The sequence below is a fragment of the Nerophis lumbriciformis genome, linkage group LG22, assembly GCF_033978685.3.
Source record: "Nerophis lumbriciformis linkage group LG22, RoL_Nlum_v2.1, whole genome shotgun sequence".
In the NCBI taxonomy this organism is placed as follows: Eukaryota; Metazoa; Chordata; class Actinopteri; order Syngnathiformes; family Syngnathidae; genus Nerophis; species Nerophis lumbriciformis.
The window spans coordinates 19,049,216-19,071,048 of record NC_084569.2 but is presented as its reverse complement, the minus strand read 5'-3'; the positions used below and the strand labels follow the sequence as shown (position 1 = coordinate 19,071,048).

The window sequence follows — 21,833 nt, the reverse complement described above, 5'->3', positions numbered from 1 at the left end:
ACCATACATGTTTACTGTAATAAAAAGCAATTCAGCCACCAAAATGTAACCTTAAAATTCAATTTACAGTAATTCTGCATAAAAAAAACACCTGAATTATTTTTTTACTGTAGAATCTACAGATTTATTTTTTTACAGTGTGTAAAATATATGTATGTATGTATATACATATGTATGTATGGTAGAACGTTTTCTCACCCACTAATGATGTTTTATCTACTGTACTGTATATCTATACTGTGTCCATACATCTGCCTGCCAGTCATTCATGTTGCATATAACAATAAAACACTGCCCAAGTCCACACAAAAATATCATGAACAGCGATCCAATGTATATGCATAAACATGCCCGTGTCTTATTATAAAGAGAAGGACAACACCAAGTTGATTTTGGTGAGTTTAATAGATTGTTAAAAATAAGGCTATGATGTTCATTTCAAAAACACTGACCAGGAGGAAAACTTGTTATGGCATCCAGAAATGTTTTTTTTTTTTACAGATGGAAACACACAAAGTGCAAACACGATAGGAAATAAAAAATTTAAAAAAAATCAGCCACCCACAAACAAACGGGCGGACATATGTGTTTTGCTTTCAAACTCTTCCACATACACACCAACATTGCAGTGTGGTCTTAAAAAACATGCATAGCTTTAGAACATCAAACTCTTTAGTTACTCTCAGCAAAATTTGATCCGGTGGCTTGCCAAAAACGATTTCTTTTAATGCTTTAAAATGAACAATCATGTAAACTCATCGTTACCAATAAAAAGCCTGGTTTCATAAAAAGTTACATTCTGAACCAAGGTTGGCTCTTATACAAAGCAAATAAATACTGGAATGGTAAGAAGACAAAATGATAGGACTAAGACCAAACTTGGTCTCTTGAAATACTTCCAAAATTTAAAAGACGGATTCAGGAAAAAAAAAAAAAACACAACAAAAAAATCCTCAATAGATAATGTTGACACACTCAAATATTACACATGGCCAAAACGTCCTATTCAACCTTTACTTGATTATAGTAGTCGTTCTACTTCCTTTTCAGGGCCCACGCATTATTGGCACATGAGAGCTGTAGTTTGGGTTATTGTTCTTCTAATCAATCCAAAGATTATAAAAGTGGGAGGCACAGCAGCTTGAGAAAAATAGAGCAAATCTTATTTTTCAAACCTGTGAAACAAACCTCAGTGGGTGAGCTAAAGAAAACATATTTTTTAGTTCCAATCAGGGTTGTCCCGATACAGCTTTTTACACTTCCGATGGCACGTTGGTTAATGGCCAATACCTGTTTTGATCCGATACGATATCAGCAGGAAATGTACGTACTTTATTTTGCCGTGGGAAATTGCTACAAAAGGTTAGATCAAGTGAAATTACTCAGAGAACAATGGTATGTATGAAAAACACTAACCAATTAGGACTGCAACAACTAATCGATTAAATCGATTAAAATCGATTATAAAAATAGTTGGCGATTAATTTAGTCATCGATTTGTTGGATCTATGCTAGGCGCAGAGGCTTTTTTTTTTTTATAAACCTTTATTTATAAACTGCAACATGTACAAACAGCTGAGAAACAATAATCAAAATAAGTATGGTGCCAGTATGCTGGTTTTTTTTCAATAAAATACTGGAAAGGATAGTAATGTAGTTTGTTTGTTTTATCCGATTATTAATCGATTAATCGAAGTAATAATCGACAGATTAATCGATTATCAAATTAATTGTTAGTTGCAGCCCTATAACCAATGTATTCTTAAAATGGACTAGAATGGACCCATGCGATCTTTAAATTGAAGAGTGGTAATTGTTTTTTTGGTGACACCTTGTGGCCACAATAGTCCATGAAGTTAAGCTTGTGACGCAATAAATAGATTGATGTGGACACGTTTGTTACAGGATACTTTCTAATACGCTTCTGGTTTGGAGACTTTGTGTATGTCTAACTTAAGTGCTATGGTGTGCTTAGCTGTCGTGTAGCTGCTCCCTCCTAATAGCCTATAACCTAAATGACTTGACTAAAGTACAAGAGCAATCTTGTGTGTTTATTGGAGGACATTTAGATGTTGACTGGCTGTAGGACTGCTTGTATCGGAAAGTTCCATATCCAATAATTATCTTTTTGCTGATATCGAACAGATATCATTATCGTATCGGAACACCCCTTGTTCAGGAAACACCAGAAAATATCATCCAGTAATACAGTTTATTGGGGGTTTGGGGGAAGGCCCAACTGTATTTTATTTTCTGTGGGCCCGGTTTACTGATGTATGCCACCCCTTATCTATGAAAACTCATCTAATCTAACATGATAAAGTGTCGATGAAACAAGAAGAGGAAGCACTGAAATCCTCTCACACAAATGGAAACAACTTAGACTTGCAGAGCAGACTCACACACACACACACACACACACACACACACACACACAGACAAACAAAATCCCACGCACAAACACGGGAATGTCTTGAACGCTGGTTCACCAATAAAAGTTGACCAGTAAACAAATCTAAAGAATACATTTTGCCGAAATAAAACTCAAAATTAAATTCACTTCATGTGCACCAAGGCCTGGGCGATTGGGACTAAAAATAAAATCTTACCGATTTACGCCCCCCCCCCCCCCCCCTACTTTTTAAAGAAACCATCAAATGACAGAGACAATTCAAAGCAAGTTTATTTTATTTGATCAAAACTAATAGTTTGAAATGACACTGCATCTTACTCTTAGCAAAATTCTGATTTGTGTAATGTTTTTTTTATACTAAATATAAATTGTAATTTTTATGGAAATATTTTTAAAAAACTAAATCATGAGCTTCCTCTGGGAAGCAATACTTTGGTCTTGAATAAAATAGTTATGTTAACAAAAATGTTACATCTCACATTGCATGCAAATAAATAATCTCCAACATTGCGATCAGTGAAGTACAAACTTAAAATTACTGTCTTGAATAAAATACTTCTGTAAATAAAAATATAGTATTATACGATGTATGCAAATAAATAATCAATTAAAACATTTAGAAGACTATATAATAGTTTTCGTAATAAAGGCAGGATTTTTCATTCAAAGATCTAGGCCAGGGGTGTCAAACTCATTTTAGATCGGGGGCCACATGGAGAAAAATCTACTTCCAAGTGGACCGGACTGGTAAAATCACGGCACAATAACTTAAAAATAAAGACAGCTTCAGATTGTTTTCTTTGTTTAAAAATAGAACAAGCGCATTCTGGAAATGTACACATCATAATGATGTTTTTTTTTTTTTTACACTTACATGTTGCGTGCATTCTATCTTTATTTGTCGTTATTTATACTTTCTGAATAAATTCTGTGATAATGTTCAGTCAACTCATTGGTGTTAATTTTCAATCCATCAAGATAAAAAAAATATCAAAATCAAATTACAGGATGTTATTTATGTAGTTTGCTCATTTTCCTGGACTGGTGCACTAACATCATGTGTTTTTTTTACATATGTAGCATAATCTACAAAGATACAAAAAATTGTTATTGCAACATCTAGTGGACACATTTAGAGCAGCGGTTTATTTAATTCAATAATTTCGGCTCATTTTTATACTTCGCAAACTCATCCCGCGGGCCGGATAAAACCTGTTTGCGGGCCTGATCCGGCCCACGGGCCGTACGTTTGACACCCCTGATCTAGGCGATGTGCAGAGTCACTGCTTTAGTGATCGCTCTACGCATTGTGCTTCTTCCTCATCATACATACCTGGTGGAAACGATTCCATCACAATAAGATGCATTTTTAGCCCGTAGTTTGTTCATGCAGTCTTCTTTGCCTTGTAAAGAGTTGTATTTACCGCACTCGACTGGAGGCTTCGGTTTCAGATGCAAGAATAAGTTTGTTGGGATCCTCTCTTTTTGAAACAAACTTTGCAGCGTGCAGTCACTTGTTCTACGCGTGTTGCCGCCAAACCAAAGGTGCAAAGGGGCAAAAAGTATGTCAGAGCAAGAAGAGAAAAAAATCGATGTTTGGTTTTTAAATCGTCTGCAATAGTAAAAACCTCGAATATATCGTCAAAATCGAAATATCGCCCAGGCCTACGTGCACGACTCGCAGTCCGTATACACTCATCTGTGCATCAACTGGAGACACAATTTTGTTGAGCACCTAATTGGAAATATAACTGCTGATTGTTGTATCTTTTATAAATATTTTTAGATTACACACATACTAAATAGCGCCGGTTGCAGATAAGTACTGCACCTGCTCAGTGGCATTGTGATAGAGATCGGTAGGTCGTGAGTTCAAACCCCGGCCGAGTCATACCAAAGACTATAAAAATGGGACCCATTACCTCCCTGCTTGGCAGTCAGACTCAAGGGTTGGAATTGGCAATTAGATCACCAAAATGATTCCCGAGCACTGCTGCTCACTGCTCCCCTCACCTCCCAGGGGGTGAACTAGGGGATGGATCAAATGCAGAGGTTAATTTCACCACACCTGGTGTGTGTGTGACAATCATTGATACTTTAACTTTAACTTAGTTTCTTCAAATGTATTAATACGTCCATCCTTAGTTTTAATGATCTATCTCAGGAAAATAATTGTAATTATTTTCTTGATAGATATATTGTACGGTGGAACTCACAAATTAAGTATATTTTCAGAACGCAGCACACTTTGGTCCTATTGTCAACAGGCGGAGAAGGCGCCAAGATCACATTACGGTACCAAATTGTACCACTGTGAAATGGGAAGAACACGACATGCCTAAACTCTACGTCCTGCAGTGAACTGAGATGATCGCACACACACACACACACACATGCACACGCGCACACCTGAGCTCTGACACTGAGACGTGTGGTATACAAACGTTAAAGTTTTGTCATGTGTAAATATGAAATAATACCTTAGATAATCCCTTTTTTTCTTCCATGTCTGCAAAAAATGCCTCAAGCGTCCTCCAGCGTGAAATGGCGTCGTCCTTTAAAATTGTCCACACTAGTCGCCACAGTGTCTCCAACCTCCTGGACGCAAACATCCCTATTTCCTTTAGGAACATACTGTACAAAAACGCTAATTATAAAATAAATGTTTTTTTTTTTTTTTATAAAGTAGTGAAGGAAATATTTAAAAAACTGAAGTCGCGCATGCCGGGGGCTAAAGTGGGTGGTCCATGTGTGGCAGTGGTTCAATCAACGGAGGTCGCCACCTGCCAGACGATAAGGTGGCTCCGCTCAGCCTTGGTTGGCGCCGACTGCTGGCCGGACGTGGGTTCGGACACGCCGTCCAGCTCTCCGCTTTCGTCACCTGAAGAGTCAGATGGCAAAAAGCTAAAAACGTCCATTTGCCGCAGACAAGAGGATGGTGCTGCTGCTAACAAACCGCAGTTGCTATAACTGGGCTCATTAAACCGGAATATGCTTGGCCTGTCAGGCGGAGATGAGGGGCGCAGACTTGACGCGCCGTCACGCTTTAACGGTCAGAGTGAGAGGTCTGCATGCGTCACATGCTCCCCACACGCCAATGTTTCTGATTAGCTTTGCTTTTCAGTCGGATGAATGCAGTGAAAGGCATTCAGTGCACAGAGAAGCACATAATGGTTGTCACTTACCTTAGCTCTTTCACCAGATGCTTGCTATGTTTGCACCTTATTAACTTACCTTCTATTTATTTGGAGCCATACAATATATGATATAGGTTTAGGTCCTAATATTAGAATGTAATTCAACAATGTAAAATAAATCTCCCACAATAATATACTATAGTATATATTATCATTTTTTGTGGGTACCTCTCACATTTGAATTAATACGGTATCAATTCCCGGTACTTGGGAATCGATACCGGTACTCAACATTACCAATTTTCTATACTGTTGTATGTGCTAGTAAATGTTAATTGTTAAAGCTTTTTAAAAAAAAAAATAGAACAATTAGTACTAAACTCTGTTGTCCAGCTGTTATTTGTTTTCTTACACTTCTGTGACTTATTTGCAAGTACTGTACTGTAATACATGGTAGATTCCAATACATTAAATGGCAGCAGTATATAGACTACAGCAGAGTAGTGTATAGAGAGTGAGGCCAACTTGGTTTCAAAGTTGGCCTCAAAATGGCGCCCTGTTGTTACGTGAGGTGCTTTTGACCAATCAGAGAGAGGATGAACAGAGGATCTCCTAAATCTCTATCTGTATACACAGCTCTGGACTAGTTGCCTTAGTCAGGAAGTAGTCTTTGCCATTAAGTTAAATGTGCCAGTATTTTGTTTTGTTGAGCCCTACAAGTATTGTACTTATTACACACCAGCTGTGTGATTGTAACATGCATCGTTGTCCTAGTACCAAATTTGAAGGCGTTGAAATCGCCTTGTAAAATCGCTAATGGTAATCAGTAGCATGTTTGGTAAATCCCTTATTAATTAGCATCGAGCTACGACATTTAACCTTGCTGTACTTTGGAGCGTCTTGCTTAGTTTGTAATTAAAATTGTAAAATTACCTAGAGGCAATTTGGCCGAGTGTGCTCTGAGTTCCGGCCAAGTGTTTGAGCCAATAAGAGTCTGCAACCGGACATGATATGCAACAAAGGTATCGCAATATGACACCATTTGATTTAATGTGAATCGGACTTCAGTCCGAGCCTATAAACGTACCAAATTCGGAACCCATCAAAAATTATATTACTAGTTTTCGTATTGGAAGTGTGCAGCCTAACATCTAGCATGGCTTGATTTAGACCGTTTAAAAGTGCTACTGGGAACAAGACATGTGTTTTTGTCTGTAGCTTGAATATAAACAAGCTGTTTTTAAAAATGTGCGGTGAAACCCTGCTATTTAATTTATTTCACAAAGCTGTCTTCTTTGAAGTGGTGGGCATATTATACATGGGACGGGATGCATATTACTGTCACTTTCACTTAATAGAGGACTTAACTGTACCAGCTTGAATAAAGTTTTGCCACTGTGTTTATTAGTGTGCTAAAAAAAATGTATTTACGTTACGAATAATAATGAAGTATGGATACAAAACACGTGCACGCAGTCGTTATTGTGCTCACCCATTCTGAAGTCAATATAGCCCTCTCCTCCACTCATCACCAAGTACGTTTTGGGCTCCGTGGGGTTTGTGTCTGAGGATTCCGACGGAGGGTCATCAGAGCCTGAATCAGCAGTACCTGGAGGTGGCATTGCCTGGCCTGAAAGAAATACGATGCGAGGTGATGACATATTACTAACTTTGTCTAGGCATTTTTTCCACAGCTGGCGTGACAGCCGCTACCAATTTCAATTGGCTGTCTGAAATTGCAGTCTATTTTAGTCCTCTCATCACTTGGCGCTCACCTGGCACAGTGACAAAAAACTTGACGGCATCTCGATGTCCGTGGAAGCAGAGCTGGGCGTGAGCCATGGAACAGTACGGCACAAAGGTAGCTGGCAGGACGCCATCTGCTCCGTCGTCACTGTATACCCGTACGGCACTGCCAGGCCGATTTGGAGCATTTCCAAACGTCTTGTTGGCTGTAGGATGAGAGGAAACTTGTAAAACTACACATTTTTAAATCGATTGTGGTGCATGCATTAAGTGAAATGAAAGTGGTGGGACAAAAGCAGATCTAAACAGTATTGAAGGTCTATTTGAAGCACTCAACAAGCTTGATTCTTTATCAGTCAGGTTTTTCTTCTCTTTAAACAAATGAGATTGTGCTGTTTTGAGATAAACATCCAAAGACACTAAATTTGATGGTTAAGCAGACAGTGGCTGCAAGCTCTTGTATCCATGGCAACCCATCATCTTTTATTCAGGGAGCCTCAGGTGTGACAGTTGTTGCATTTAGACTCGTCCTCGACATGATGTATGCTTGATGAGACTTAGAGAAAAGCAGAAATACAGTTCCATTACAGTATATCTTCTCTAATGGACAATTGCATATACATTAAACTTAGATATACATTAAAGTAGTCAGTGTACAGCAGTATGGATGTACGATCCAATGAAAATCTATTATTGTGTAAATAGCTACAAAAGAATAGTGTGTCTAGTATATAGTCAAACATGGTGGCGGTAGCATCTTGGTCTTGGGCGGGGGTCGGCAACCCGCGGTTCTAGAGCATGCTGGAGCTTTTTAAAAAATGTATGATGATAAATGGAAAAAGCTGGGGGAAAAATATATATTTTTTGTTTTAACATGGTTTCTGTAGGAGGACAAACATGACACAAACCTCCCTAATTGTTAGAAATCCCACTGTTTATATTAAACATGCTTCACTGATAAGAGTATTTGCCATTTTGTCCTACTAATTTTGGCGGTCCTTGAACTCACTGTAATTTGTTTGCATGTACAACTTTCTCCGACGCTGCCACAGAAATACATATTTTATGCCACCAACTCCTTTGTCTCATTTTTTCCACCAAACTTTGTATGCTGTGCGTGAATGGACAAAGGTGAGCTTTGTTGATGTTATTGACTTGTTGGAGTGCTAATCAGGCATATTTGGTCAGTGCATGAGTGCAAGCTAATCGATGCTAACATGCTATTTAGGCTAGCTTTATGTATATATTGTACCGGTATGTATGTTTGAAATAAACTCAAACCAATACCGCATCATTATGCCTTGTTTGAGTATATTTGAGCGCATTTAATTTCCTTTACTTATTTCCTCTGTGTATATAATTTATATTTTCATGTCTCAAGACTAATTTGATTTGATTTGATAGGGTTGCAAAATTCTGGGAATATTCAAAGTTCGAAACTTTCCATGGGAATTAACGGGAATATATGGGAATTAACGGAAATTAATGGGAAATTAATGGGAATAAACATTGAATGCAACATGCTAGATCTTGCAGCATGATTACTAGCTAAAACAACCTGATTTAATGCAAATTCAGTAGAATTTCAACCCTTAACGGTGCATTCCTCCATCACATGTGCAGTGCATTCTTCCATAACATGCAAAGATAATTCCCAGCATGCTACACACTACAGCAGGGCTATTGAGACCACACTAGTATTTGAGCCCAAAGACTTTATCCAGTCATGTAAGTTTTGATGATATTACTGGGGTAAATATATTTGATGTATGGTATTTACGTTTAATAGAGGTGTAATTGCTTGTTACTGTATGACTGTAGACTACTCCAGCAGACTTCCACTCAAGCTAGCTAGCTGTTCCTGTACTTGTTAAATGATTTTGGGGCCAATATCTCTAGCTAGCTAGGTTTATGTACCACCACAGTCTCATAATGAACCAAAAATATTTATCCGTTTGCCGTGATGCTAATTTTCTCTATGTTAAATCCCATTCATTTATGCTAACAACGTTAGCGATGCGAATTTACCTTTTTTGTGATCTGTAAAGTTCAACCAGCAAATACTAAATCAAAACGTGTAGTTTCCTCTGCCTTTTGTTCTGCTAGCCATTCTGTTGTCATACAAGAATGTAGGGTATAGTTTGATTTAGCATGCTGATTGAGTCTCCATTTATTCATCTAGCCTATTTCTATTCATTTGTCCATCAGTAAAATATTTTTAAAGACTACTCCAATTGTTTAGCTGACTATTTATATCTGTGAGTGGCATTGCATTAGTGTTTTACAAGAATACATAAATACAAACAGAATAATGCCACGTACACTAGGGATGTCCCGATCCGATATTTGGATCGGATGCCGATATTTGCCAAAAATTGCGTATCGGCAAGGCATGGGAAAATGCCGATCCAGATCCAGTTTATAAAAAAACTCCGGTCCGTGTTTTCCAACGCACCTATTTAAATAATACATTCCACTTTTCTGCTGCTCCGTAATTTCCGTTCCGCATTTTCCAGCACACCTTCAACACATCCACAATTCTCACGCAGTGGCTTTTAGCTGCTGGCATTACACGACAGGCTCTTCTCACTCTTTCCTGTGTCTCCCTCTCACAGACAGCGAGCGCACCTTCTTACACACGTAACATACTGTCACGTCATACGTCACATACGTATACGTCCTCTCCCAGCAGAGAGCGAGGTAGCGGCATGGCTAACGTTAGCTGTGATGCTAGCGCAGCCGCTAAGGTGCGCGCCTGCTCAAGCGTCCTCTGCGCATGGCAAATCTATGCCACGCACAAAATCAAATAAACAAATAAGCGCATAACAATTTTCGACACACGGACACGACAGAGACAACAGTTTTCGTCATCATTGTTCAAATATTGTGACGTCTGTCGAGACGCTTATCTCCATTCGGTGCCACACGTCCAGACTCCACACCATCAAAATGGCAAACATTTCCACATCAACACCGTATGAAAAAATTAGTGATTTTTTTAGTTGTGATTTCCTTCTCTGCATGAAAGTTTAAAAGTAGCATATATTAATGCAGTACGAAGAAGAATGTTTTAATGTAGACATGCAAGCCTTGAAAGAACATTTTGAAAATCAAGACTACATTTCCTGCAAATGGGTGCATTTCTACCCTATATTTTAACTTTAGATTTATTCTCATATCAAACTCTTTTGGCTGTCTTTTTGACACTTACATCAGGCGCCCCCCTCCACACCCTGGATTATAAATAATGTAAATAATTCAATGTGATTATCTTGTGTGATGACTGTATTATGATGATAGTATATATCTGATAGTATATATCTGTATCATTAATCAATTTATGTGGACCCCGACTTAAACAAGTTGAAAAACTTATTCGGGTGTTACCATTTAGTGGTCAATTGTACGGAATATGTACTTCACTGTGCAACCTACTAATAAAAGTCTCAATCAATCAATCAAAACACATAGAATCATCATACTGCTGTGATTATATGCATCAAGTGTTCATTCAAGGCTAAGGCAAAATATCGAGATATATATTGTGTATCGCAATATGGCCTTAAAATATCGCAATATTAAAAAAAGGCCATATCGCCCAGCCCTAGTTCAATGATGCCATTTCTGCTTGTCATGTATAATTTTGTCTATTTTGTGTTTATCCTTGAATAAACAGGTCAGTTTCTTGTTACCAACCATTGTGTATTATTCAAACTCCCATAATTCAGCTGGCTAGTTGTTATCAAGAGTACTAAAACCCTTTTCAACATGATTCTGACAACTAAGTAGGCTAAATAACTTTAAACTTTAATACATGCTCGGATAGGCCAGTATCGGTCAGTATCGGTATCGGATCGGAAATGCAAAAACAATATCGGTATCGGATCGGAAGTGCAAAAACCTGGATCGGGACATCCCTAACGTACACCATCTGATGTGTGGAGATAATTTACCCCAACCAATGGAGGCGGAAAGGCGTTGTACATTTGCAAATACTGTGCAAAGAGCTACGACAAAAATGCCACAAAGATGCAGAAGCATATAGACAAGTGCTCAATAATATATAATTATTAATTCCCATATATTCCCATTAATTCCCATGGATGGTGTCCAACTTTGAATAATCAAAAAATGGTCAATATTTCCAAACTTCCTGAGCTTAACTTCCCGTGGTAAATGTACGGAAAGTTTCCGGAAATTTACCGGAAACTTTCCACCCCTTTGCAACCCTACTCAAGACATAGTATCGGTTTGTAATATTGGCTGCATTTCTGATAGTTGTTTGTGTACCATGTTGTTATAGAACACAGCAAACCTTACCCAGCTTGCAACGATTGTAATAAGATCATTATATTATTATATTACTTTAACTTGGACACACACACCTATGCCATTCTAAGCCAGTAATTTCCAGGAGTTATCTCACCCTCTAAGAAAGCCTCTGTTTTACTAATGTTTTCCAATGTTGTAAAAATATGTAGAATAAATATTAAAAAGTCAACATTTCAGTCAACGAAGATTTGCGTTAGCCTGCGACAATTAGTCATTTTGATAGTAGCTAACATAGACACTTACATCATGTGTTGCCTTCATTAAAAGACCTGTATAAGGCGTTTAATTTTTGCCGCTCCAGACCATTTTTTTTGTATTTTTGGTCCAATATGGCTCTTTTAACATTTTAGGTTGCCGACCCTTGGTCTCGGGCTACATGAGTGCTGCCTGGTTCATTGAGAGAATTCCAACGTCTACTGTGACATTATGAAGCAGAGCATGATGGTAGTTTTCCAACATTATAACAAGCCCAAATACACCGCCAAGATGGCAAGTGCCTTGCTCAGGAAGCTGAAGGTGCAGATACATTGGCCAAGTGTTCTTTTTGGTATGTCTAATTTGGACATATTCATTATGAGGTGTACCCACTTGCCGGCTATTTAGACAACGTCTGAACGTTAAGTTACTTTCAGAGGACAATATATCTGCACTGCTTTCCAGAATACTCATATCTATAGTATTGTTCCATAGAGAAGACATACTGTAAACAAACATGTTGGTATCGGTACAAATATGCATTTCGATACTTTTCAAAATAAAAGGAAACACTATACAGGAGAACCTAATTTTTTTTAACCAATTATTCATGTTCACATTGTTTCTTATGGGGAACTGTATGAGCTTTTTGATTTCCTAACCGTGTTCAAGAACCAATTAAGTTTATAAATGGAGGTTCCACTGTATGTCACTACAGTATTGGCTTTATGTTAACAGAAGATGTTATAATCCAACACTAAATTGAATAACGCAAAGCTATGGCATTAAACATGCTGGACTTTTCTTATTGCAAACAGAACAATTTTTGAACACTGAAATAAAAAAACATTTAATTGAAAATACAAGAATGTTCTTGTTGCACTCAAACAATTTTAGAACAGCATGAATAAGTAAAATTAACTGGCATTCAAATTACTGGACAACCACGCCAAACAGAAACTTCTGAAATTCAGTCTATTCACTAGCATTAGTTTTCATGGCGGTTTTGACTCACACGTTAATAATTGGCCAGCAGCTAAATGCGGCGTCTAAGTATCTACTGTATGTCTATGGGAATAACAGGAGAGCTTTTCAACTTTTTACCTCAGTCTTTAAACTTGGATGATTGTCTTTCAACAGTTTCGCCAAGTTGGAAGTACAACCACCTTTGGCGAGACATGTTTTAAAGAACCGCTCGCAAAGTACCGCTTAAGTGTGTATAGCTTCACATTTGTTTGTTTCAAAACTAGAATACTTGCATTTTGTGCATCTTCTTTATCAATGAGTAAAGTCGGCAACATCACAGCGGAGCGGACAGCATTTGCATGAAAAAGAAGGACTGTTTTTTGGAAAGGGTGTGAAGTACCTTTTTTAATTTGTTAGTGCCCCGGTACGTTGTTAGTATAGTACAGGGGTCGGCAACCCAAAATGTTGAAAGAGCCATATTGGACCAAAAATACAAAAACAAATCTGTCTGGAGCCGCAACAAATTAAAAGCCATATTTCATACAGATAGTGTGTCATGAGATATAAATTGAATTAAGATGACTTAAAGGAAACTAAATGACCTCACATATACCTACAAATGAGGCATAATGATGCAATATGTACATATAGCTAGCCTAAATAGCATGTTAGCATCGATTAGCTTGCAGTCATGCAGTGACCAAATATGTCTGATTAGCACTCCACACAAGTCAATAACATCAACAAAACTCACCTTTGTGGATTCATGCACAACGTTAAAAGTGTGGTGGACAAAATGAGACAGAAAAAGAAGTGGCATAAAACACGTCCTAGAAAGTCGGAGAAAGTTATACATGTAAACAAACTACGGTGAGTTCAAGGACCGCCAAAATTAGTAGGACAAAACGTCGCTCCCCAAATACTCGAATCGGTGAAGTATGTTTAATATAAACAGTGTGATTTATAACAACTAGGGAGGTTTGTGTCATGTTTGTCCTCCTACAGAAACCATATTAAAACAAAAAATATATTTTTTTCCCCTCAACTTTTTCCATTTTTCATACATTTTTGAAAAAGCTCCAGAGAGCCACTAGGGCGGCGCTAAAGAGCCGCATGCGGCTCTAGAGCCGCGGGTTGCCGACCCCTGGTATAGTAGTACCTCAACTTACGATCCCTATTGGTTGTGTGACAGAGCGATTTACTAAAAACGTGTATCTCACATAAAGATCACCCATTGATATTAATTGACATAAGGAACCCCCCCGCCCCAAATTTTTTTTTAATTTTGACATGTAACACGCCTTGTAAAAATAAAAACAACTTATAACTTATGTTACTTATTAACTTAAGAAATATTGTATGAAAACAATACAACAAAATGCACTACAAACAACTACAGTAGTTTTATGAAGTCATGAAATATTAAATAATAATTTACTTTGGCGAGTGGACGGTACCTGCTTCGCTGTCAAACAATCAGCAGCTTTAACATATTTTTATGGATAAATGTCTGCTGTGTGTAGTATATTATTTCAACATTCTTGCTTCTTTTTCTGATTCAGTATGATGCAGACTATCAGTGATATGCTCGAACTGCTTTGCCAAGTTGGCGACACGCTCCGTCATATTTTTGATTATTTTTTTCTTTAATTCAATGAATATTATCCACTTCTTCCCAGCACTTTCCTTCATGCTCAATTTCTCACTTCCCATGGTTGGAAAACAAAGTTATGTCGATCTGTAGTTATAAGCTAATACTAGCGAGTAAGATTGGATGTTTTGGACGTATCTTAATGGGTTGACTGTCACATTCGCTAAACCAGCTATTGGCGGGGATGCTGGTAACTAAAATTTCAGTGTTTAACTTTAGACATAAACTGTCTGAGAGCTAATCTCAAAACACTCAAATTAGGACACTCTTAGGTAGAGGTAACACTGTACTGGTATACTAACAAGCCTAATATACCGTTATAAAATGGTGAAATGGGAGGGGTGTACACGGTAAATATGCAAACAAAGCAGGATATTTAGGGTTTTTGGTCCGTGGAGAGAAAATGTGAGTACAATATTTTACCTTCAGACAATGGTATAGAAATGATGACGCCATTTCCAGTTCCCACCCAGAGTCGATTGCAGGACACCACAAGAGCTGTAATTCTCACAAAAGAAAAGCCCAGTTTTCCCGTACCTGCAAGGCACATTAAAAAGTTTTGTTTTTGTTTATACCAAACTATTCAGTAACAAGGAAAGGTGCGACAACAGCTCATACCGAGCATCTTGCTAACGTAGGGTTCAATGTCCACATCCTGGAGGTGCTGGTAGGTGTGAGCATGAAACAATCTAAGAGTTGAATCCAGTCGGATGGACACCCAAATACCATCTCCGACCCAGGCCAGCTGCCGGACCTGGCTCTCCTTGCGTGGGTGTGCGTCGAACGACTTCTATTTCGGCATTACAAAATAATTATTATACTCCTGACTAGGTATGTTGACATGGTATAACAATATACAGTCGTGGTCAATCGTTTACATACACTTGTAAAGAACATAATTTAATGGCTGTCTTGAGTTTCCAATAATTTCTACAACTCTTATTTTTTTGTGATAGAGCACATACTTGTTGGTCACAAAAAACAGTCATGAAGTTTGGTTCTTTTATGAATTTATTGTGGGTCTACTGAAAATGTGACCAAATCTGCTGGGTCGAAAGTATACATACAGCAATGTTAATATTTGGTTACATGTCCCTTGGCAAGTTTCACTGCAATAAGGCGCTTTTGGTAGCCATCCACAAGCTTCTGGTTGAATTTTTGACCACTCCTCTTGACAAAATTGGTGCTGTTCAGCTAAATTTGTTGGTTTTCTGACATGGACTTGTTTCTTCGGCATTGTCCACACGTTTAAGTCAGAACTTTGGGAAGGCCATTTTAAAACCTTAATTCTGGCCTGACTTAGCCATTCCCTTACCATTTTTAACGTGTGCTTGGAGTCATTGTCCTGTTGGAACACCCAACTGCGCCCAAGACCCAACCTCCGGGCTGATGATTTTAGGTTGTACTGAAGAATTTGGAGGTAATCCTCCTTTTTCATTGTCCCATTTACTCTCTGTAAAGCACCAGTTCCATTGGCAGCAAAACAGCCCCGGAGCATAATACTCCCACCACCATGCTTGACGGTAAGAATGGTGTTCCCGGGATTTAAAGGCCTCAACCTTTTCTCCTCCAAACATATTGCTGGTTATTGTGGCCAAACAGGACATGGACAAAGATAAGACCTTCTGGAGAAAAGTTCTGTCAAAAGTGGCAAAGGAATGGCTAAATCAGGCAACAATTAAGGTTTTAGAATGGCCTTCCCAAAGTCCTGACTTAAACGTGTGGACAATGCTGAAGAAACAAGTCCATGTCAGAAAACCAACAAATTTAGCTGAACTGCACCAATTATGTCAAGAGGAGTGGTCAAAAATTCAACCAGAAGCTGGCCAGAAGCTTGTGGATGGCTACCATAAGCGCCTTATTGCAGTGAAACTTGCCAAGGGACATGGAACCAAATATTAACATTTCTGTATGTATACTTTTGACCCACCAGATTTGGTCACATTTTCAGTAGACCCATAATAAATTCATAAAAGAACCAAACTTCATGAATGTTTTTTGTGACTAACAAGTATGTGCTCCAATCACTCTATCACAAAAAAATAAGAGTTTTAGAAATTATTGGAAACTCAAGACAGCCATGACATTATGTTCTTTACAAGTGTACCGGTATGTAAACTTTTGACCACGGCTGTATGTAGTGAAGCTTTACCTCTATCCTCATTGCTTTGGGCTGGATGATGTAGATCTTGTTCCTGTAGCCGCACCACACCTTGTCGTGGACGACGGTCATGCAGCGGATTGAGTGATGGGGCCGTCCCAGATCCAGCAAGTGGTAATTTGTCAGGTCCCACTGTCCCTCTGAATAAGATAAGCAACATGCAGACTTGAATATCTGTGGTCTTTAAGGTCTATAACAACAATTAATTTGTTATCGAATAAAAACAAATGTCAGACTTACCAAGGCCTCTGTGGAAAATTGCCAAAGTTCCATCCGCAAGTGCTACCATGACTCTGCCTTTAACATGCCTGGATCAAGTGAAAACATTTTCTGAGTATGTATTTTACAGTAAGTGTCTATCTTCTTTGCATAAGCAGCTTTGTACTCACACTATGCTGAGGATAGAGTCTTTCAGCTTGATGGCATGAAGACACTTCCTCCATCGTGCCACGGATGAGTGGACATACAGACTTTAGGATGAGAAGACAAAGGCTAAGCTTCTTGTATATTCCTGCGACACCCTCTAGTGGTTGTAATGCGCCACTCACCATCCATTCTGGGCTCCCAGCCACATGGTGGGAAGGGCACTGCTCATCCTCTTGACCTCCAGAACTGAAGGGTCTGAGTCATCAGGCAAGGATGTTGCAGAGCCACTGGATGACAAAATCATTAAATGGTGTTTGCAGTGTAAGCTACCACTTTATCTTTGACTTTTATCTACACAGCAAACAAAATTTTTTAGAGTAGTGACCTGAAAATGATTGTCCCAGATACAGGATGCTGATGTGTAGGTTTATGTTCTGTACTACAAAGTTTAAAGGATAGTTCTGCCTCCTTGCTGGCACCACAGTTGCAGAGATGATTTACCTTAGGACGTTAGTAGAACAGGACTCAGTGGGCCCTACTCCCAATGGGTCAGTGAAAACGTGCTCTGTGTAGATTCCTGGCTGGCTTTGATCGGCTCCTTGGTCCTCATCTCCCTCTTCACTCACGCCAGCATTTGCCTCTGTTGCTTCGGTCGCCTCTTCTGCAGTGGGAACCTCTGCTGGGCTTGTCTGCCTGGACAACTCAGCTAAATAAAATAGAGGCGTTTAGATGGGAGCATTTTGGATTTCCCGCCATAGGAAATTACCTGAGCTAGAGATGGCACTGTGCTCTGCTGGCTGGTCAAAAACACCTATGCTGGCCGTCTGGGGTATGGCGGTGGTACCCTCAGCCGCCAGGGTGCTGTCACTGCCTGCTGAGCCCACGCTGGCCACGCTGCCAGCCAGAGACACCACATCACCCTGGCTTGCGTCCACATCCTGAGGTACTTCCTCGCCTGCGGGGTAATCGGACTCCGACACACCTGGAAATTAAATTCAGTGCTGACTTATACAAAAATATACGTATAGAAAAAACAATAGCTGTAGACAACTAAAAATGTACCCAAACAGACATCCTTAATGATATATTACACAGTGGTACCTCAACTTAAGCGTAACACAACTTAAAAGTGAGGCAGAATGAGTTGATATGTTAAAATAATATCTAAACGACAGAAGTTTATCCATGAAAATATAGAGAAGCTGCTGATCATGTTTGATGGAGAAGCAGCTGGAAAGATAAACCGTAGAAGTCTACTCTACAAAGTAAATACTGTACATTATTATTACATTACCTCATAAAAAAATACTTGAGTACTACACTCTATAGCGGTGATTGTCAAACTGGGGTACGTGTACCACTAGTGATACACAGGTTCCATCTTGTGATATGCCAAAGAATCGTTTGATTAAAGTACAGTGTTTTATTGTTCTACATTCAAATAGTGTTACTGTTCAAACTGTATGTAATGTTACAGTGGCCAAAATACTAAATACACTCGCTAAATAAAACCTCTGCCTTGTTTTCAATGAATACTTAGGCCTACTTTGCAGTCAACTTTTTTCAGAGATGGTACTTGGTGAAAAGGTTTGAGAACCAATGCTGTATTGTATTGTTTTTCATACAATATTTAATATCTAAAAGTAATTTTTTTTCTTTTTAAAAGGCATGTGACATGCTAAAATTCATGACGTCTCCCTGGCCCAATTGAAGACGCAGGTGGTCCGTAGTTGGACGCAGCTGTCTTAACTTCTACTGTTTTAGAAAGTGTGAGGAAAGTCATGAAATCTTTATATACTTTATTATTGTTATAAACACACATAAGAGCATTCTAAAAACATCTACCTGGCACACTGGCAATGCAGACGATGTGGGTGTTGCAGGCGTAGAAACTGTCGATAAGGTCCGACGGCTGAGCAGCATCCACAACTAAGACCTTGGTGGAAGAGTGGGTGCTGGTGCACACCCACACACGACTAGACATTTCATCCTGAAGAATCAGCTCCTCCTTCTGCTCAACTTTCTCTTGTTCCTGTGATAAAGCTTGTTTAAGGAATCTATTGCACCTACACAAACACGGTTGCAACCAGCTAATCCCAAAATCCTCACTCTGACCTTGTTTTCTTGCTCCAAATGATCCAGGCTACTGTGAGAGCCCTTCATCTGCTTTGGGAGCTCAGACTGGATTGACGTCCTACACCCGAAAAGGTTGACCCCAGCAGCGCACCATAGCTGGCAAACAGTGAAAGTAACTTAAGCACAATTATCCATACTTTGACTTATACACACACACACACACACACACACACACACACACACACACACACACACACACACACACACACACACACATATATACATATACATACACATATGTATACATATGTATACATATACATACATACATATGTATACATATGTATACATATATACATATACATATGTATACATATGTACAGTACATATACATATGTATACAGTATGTACATATACATATGTATACAGTATGTACATATACATATGTATACAGTATGTATACATATATACATATGTATACATTTATACATATACATATGTATACATACATATACATATACATATGTATACATACATATACATATGTATACATTTATACATATACATATGTATACATATACATATATAAATATGTATACGTATAAATATTTATACATACATGTATGTATATACTGTACATACATATATGCAAATATATATGTATATATACATACATACAAACATATATATATACACATATATACACATACATACATACTGTATATACAGATATACATACACATATACACATACATACATACTATATATGCAGATATACATACATTTATATATACATATAAATACAAATATATACTGTACATATATATATATATATATATATATATATATATATATATATATATATATATATATACACACACATATATACACACATTTATATACACACACATATAAACATATATATATACACACACACACATATATAAACATATATATATATATATATAAACACATTATATATTATATATATATATATACATATATACACATACACATATATATATATACACACACATACATACACACACACATATACGTACATATACATATATATATATATATATATATATTAGTAATGCATTACCTTCAAAGAAGCATCCTTGTGTTCCAAAGGTCTCAAATATACGGGCACCGGTAGGTTCATTTTGTTCTCCGTTTGTCCACCATTAGTTCCCTATCACCATATTTAAAACACTTAATCTCACTCAATTTGTTACATTCAGAATCCACTACACCACTTCCCATTCAGCTCTCTTTCAGCCCTACCTTGTACTTGCTCGGAAGACTCCAGCCGTGTGCAGTGATTCTCCCGTCATCTTTCTGCATATGAGCTTTGACCTGTCTGTACTGGGCTCGCTTCTGCTCTTTGCGTGATGGTGAACTGCACTGGTCTTTGCTATATGACATAAATATGGTATTATTTTTTTATCATTCACAGACACACACACACAAATGTTGTACATAACAGATCCTAAAGTACTGCAAAATTGACCCGAATGCTTTCCTTACTCTTCATTGAGGAAGTCGAAGGTTTTGGACTTCTCCGTAGGGAACTGAGAGAATGTGCTGCTTCGTTTCACCAGGCTGCCCGGAGCGTTGTATTTTACATTGGACTGAGGCTCCATCTTCTTTATGGCAGGAGTGTTGGAGGAGGAGCTAAAGAGTCTGCTGAAGCTGCAGGCAGTGAAGTTCCGCACAGCCCAGAAGGAAACAGAGCCACCCAAAGTGAAGAGTGTAAGGTGGGAGGAAAACAAGAGGTACAAGGTGTCACCCACCAACGAAGATAACCAAGATCACTTGACATCTACTGTGCAACAATGCAAAATCATGCTGGGAGTATGAGACAACCTTAACAATACCAGTATCTACTTGTTTTTATAAAGAAATAATTGCAATATTGATGATTTTGCCTGCCTATTTCAATCAAGACTGGGAGAAGAGAGGTCTTATCAGTTTGCAGTGCATTTTCAAACACGTCAGCTATAACATTCTATTCTTTGGAAGCACATTGCTTAATAAAAGAGGCGCCATTAATAAATCATTTAAATGACATTAATAATGAGGTGTATGTTGCCTATATCTATATTGTATTCCCTGGCCATAATTTCCAGTTTCAAGATTTTGAAAGTGATAAACATCAAAAATGACAAATCCCTTGATATTTTAGAGTGCGGCCTTCAGTGGAAAAAGTTTGGACACCCCTGACATAAATGCTCCAATTATTGCCTCTACTCAATTGACCAAAGTGTCTCCATTAGTCACGGCTGGGTGCATTGTCTACCAAATCAAATAACTGTTGCAGTATATAATTAGTGGCGGGTCAGTTAACATTGGAAATACACCGGATGTAGATTTTATTAACTCCAAAAGATGGTAGTAGCTGCATTTTCAATATCATGAGTGGTCAACATTTAGCTTTAGCTCCTTCTGCAGGCGCTTTAAAATGGATTTGGTGTGTACTGCTGTACGGTTGCTTTATTCTGCAATCTTACAATATACATTTTCCTTTGCCTTTTCTCATGCACTGGAAATCATTATTAAAAATTTTTAAAAAAGCATTATAAAAAATAAATTGCTTTTAATGAACGCTGCATTCTCTTTGTGTTTTACGTAAATAAACCCCACAGCTGTAATTAGAGCTTTTACAGTATTTTTGTTCAGTGAATATTCATTAGGGATGTAACGATAGTGATAATGGCGGTAAAACTCCAGACAGGTTTTTATTACTGTTTTAAATCAAATTTGTCGAAAAACTATGATTGATAACTA

General features: G+C 38.1%; 1 protein-coding gene across 4 annotated transcripts in view; it reads right to left on the bottom strand.

The window, feature by feature from the left end:
* Positions 1-400: 400 nt before the first annotated feature.
* spag9a (sperm associated antigen 9a) overlaps positions 401-21,833 on the bottom strand; it is a 48,644-nt gene continuing 27,211 nt past the window's right edge. For all 4 annotated transcript variants that reach the window (XM_061974111.2, XM_061974110.2, XM_061974112.2 and 1 more), the window contains 16 exons: positions 20,574-20,738; positions 20,331-20,460; positions 20,149-20,238; positions 19,083-19,199; positions 18,813-18,999; positions 17,734-17,949; positions 17,469-17,673; positions 17,150-17,254; positions 16,991-17,071; positions 16,842-16,909; positions 16,593-16,741; positions 15,059-15,230; positions 14,864-14,977; positions 7,326-7,502; positions 7,043-7,180; positions 401-5,294 (listed from right to left, as the gene is read on the bottom strand). In XM_061974111.2, the coding sequence (XP_061830095.1) occupies positions 5,176-5,294; positions 7,043-7,180; positions 7,326-7,502; positions 14,864-14,977; positions 15,059-15,230; positions 16,593-16,741; positions 16,842-16,909; positions 16,991-17,071; positions 17,150-17,254; positions 17,469-17,673; positions 17,734-17,949; positions 18,813-18,999; positions 19,083-19,199; positions 20,149-20,238; positions 20,331-20,460; positions 20,574-20,738 (2,233 nt within the window). In that variant the 3' untranslated portion in view covers positions 401-5,175. The remainder of the gene's footprint in view (positions 5,295-7,042; positions 7,181-7,325; positions 7,503-14,863; positions 14,978-15,058; positions 15,231-16,592; positions 16,742-16,841; positions 16,910-16,990; positions 17,072-17,149; positions 17,255-17,468; positions 17,674-17,733; positions 17,950-18,812; positions 19,000-19,082; positions 19,200-20,148; positions 20,239-20,330; positions 20,461-20,573; positions 20,739-21,833) is intronic.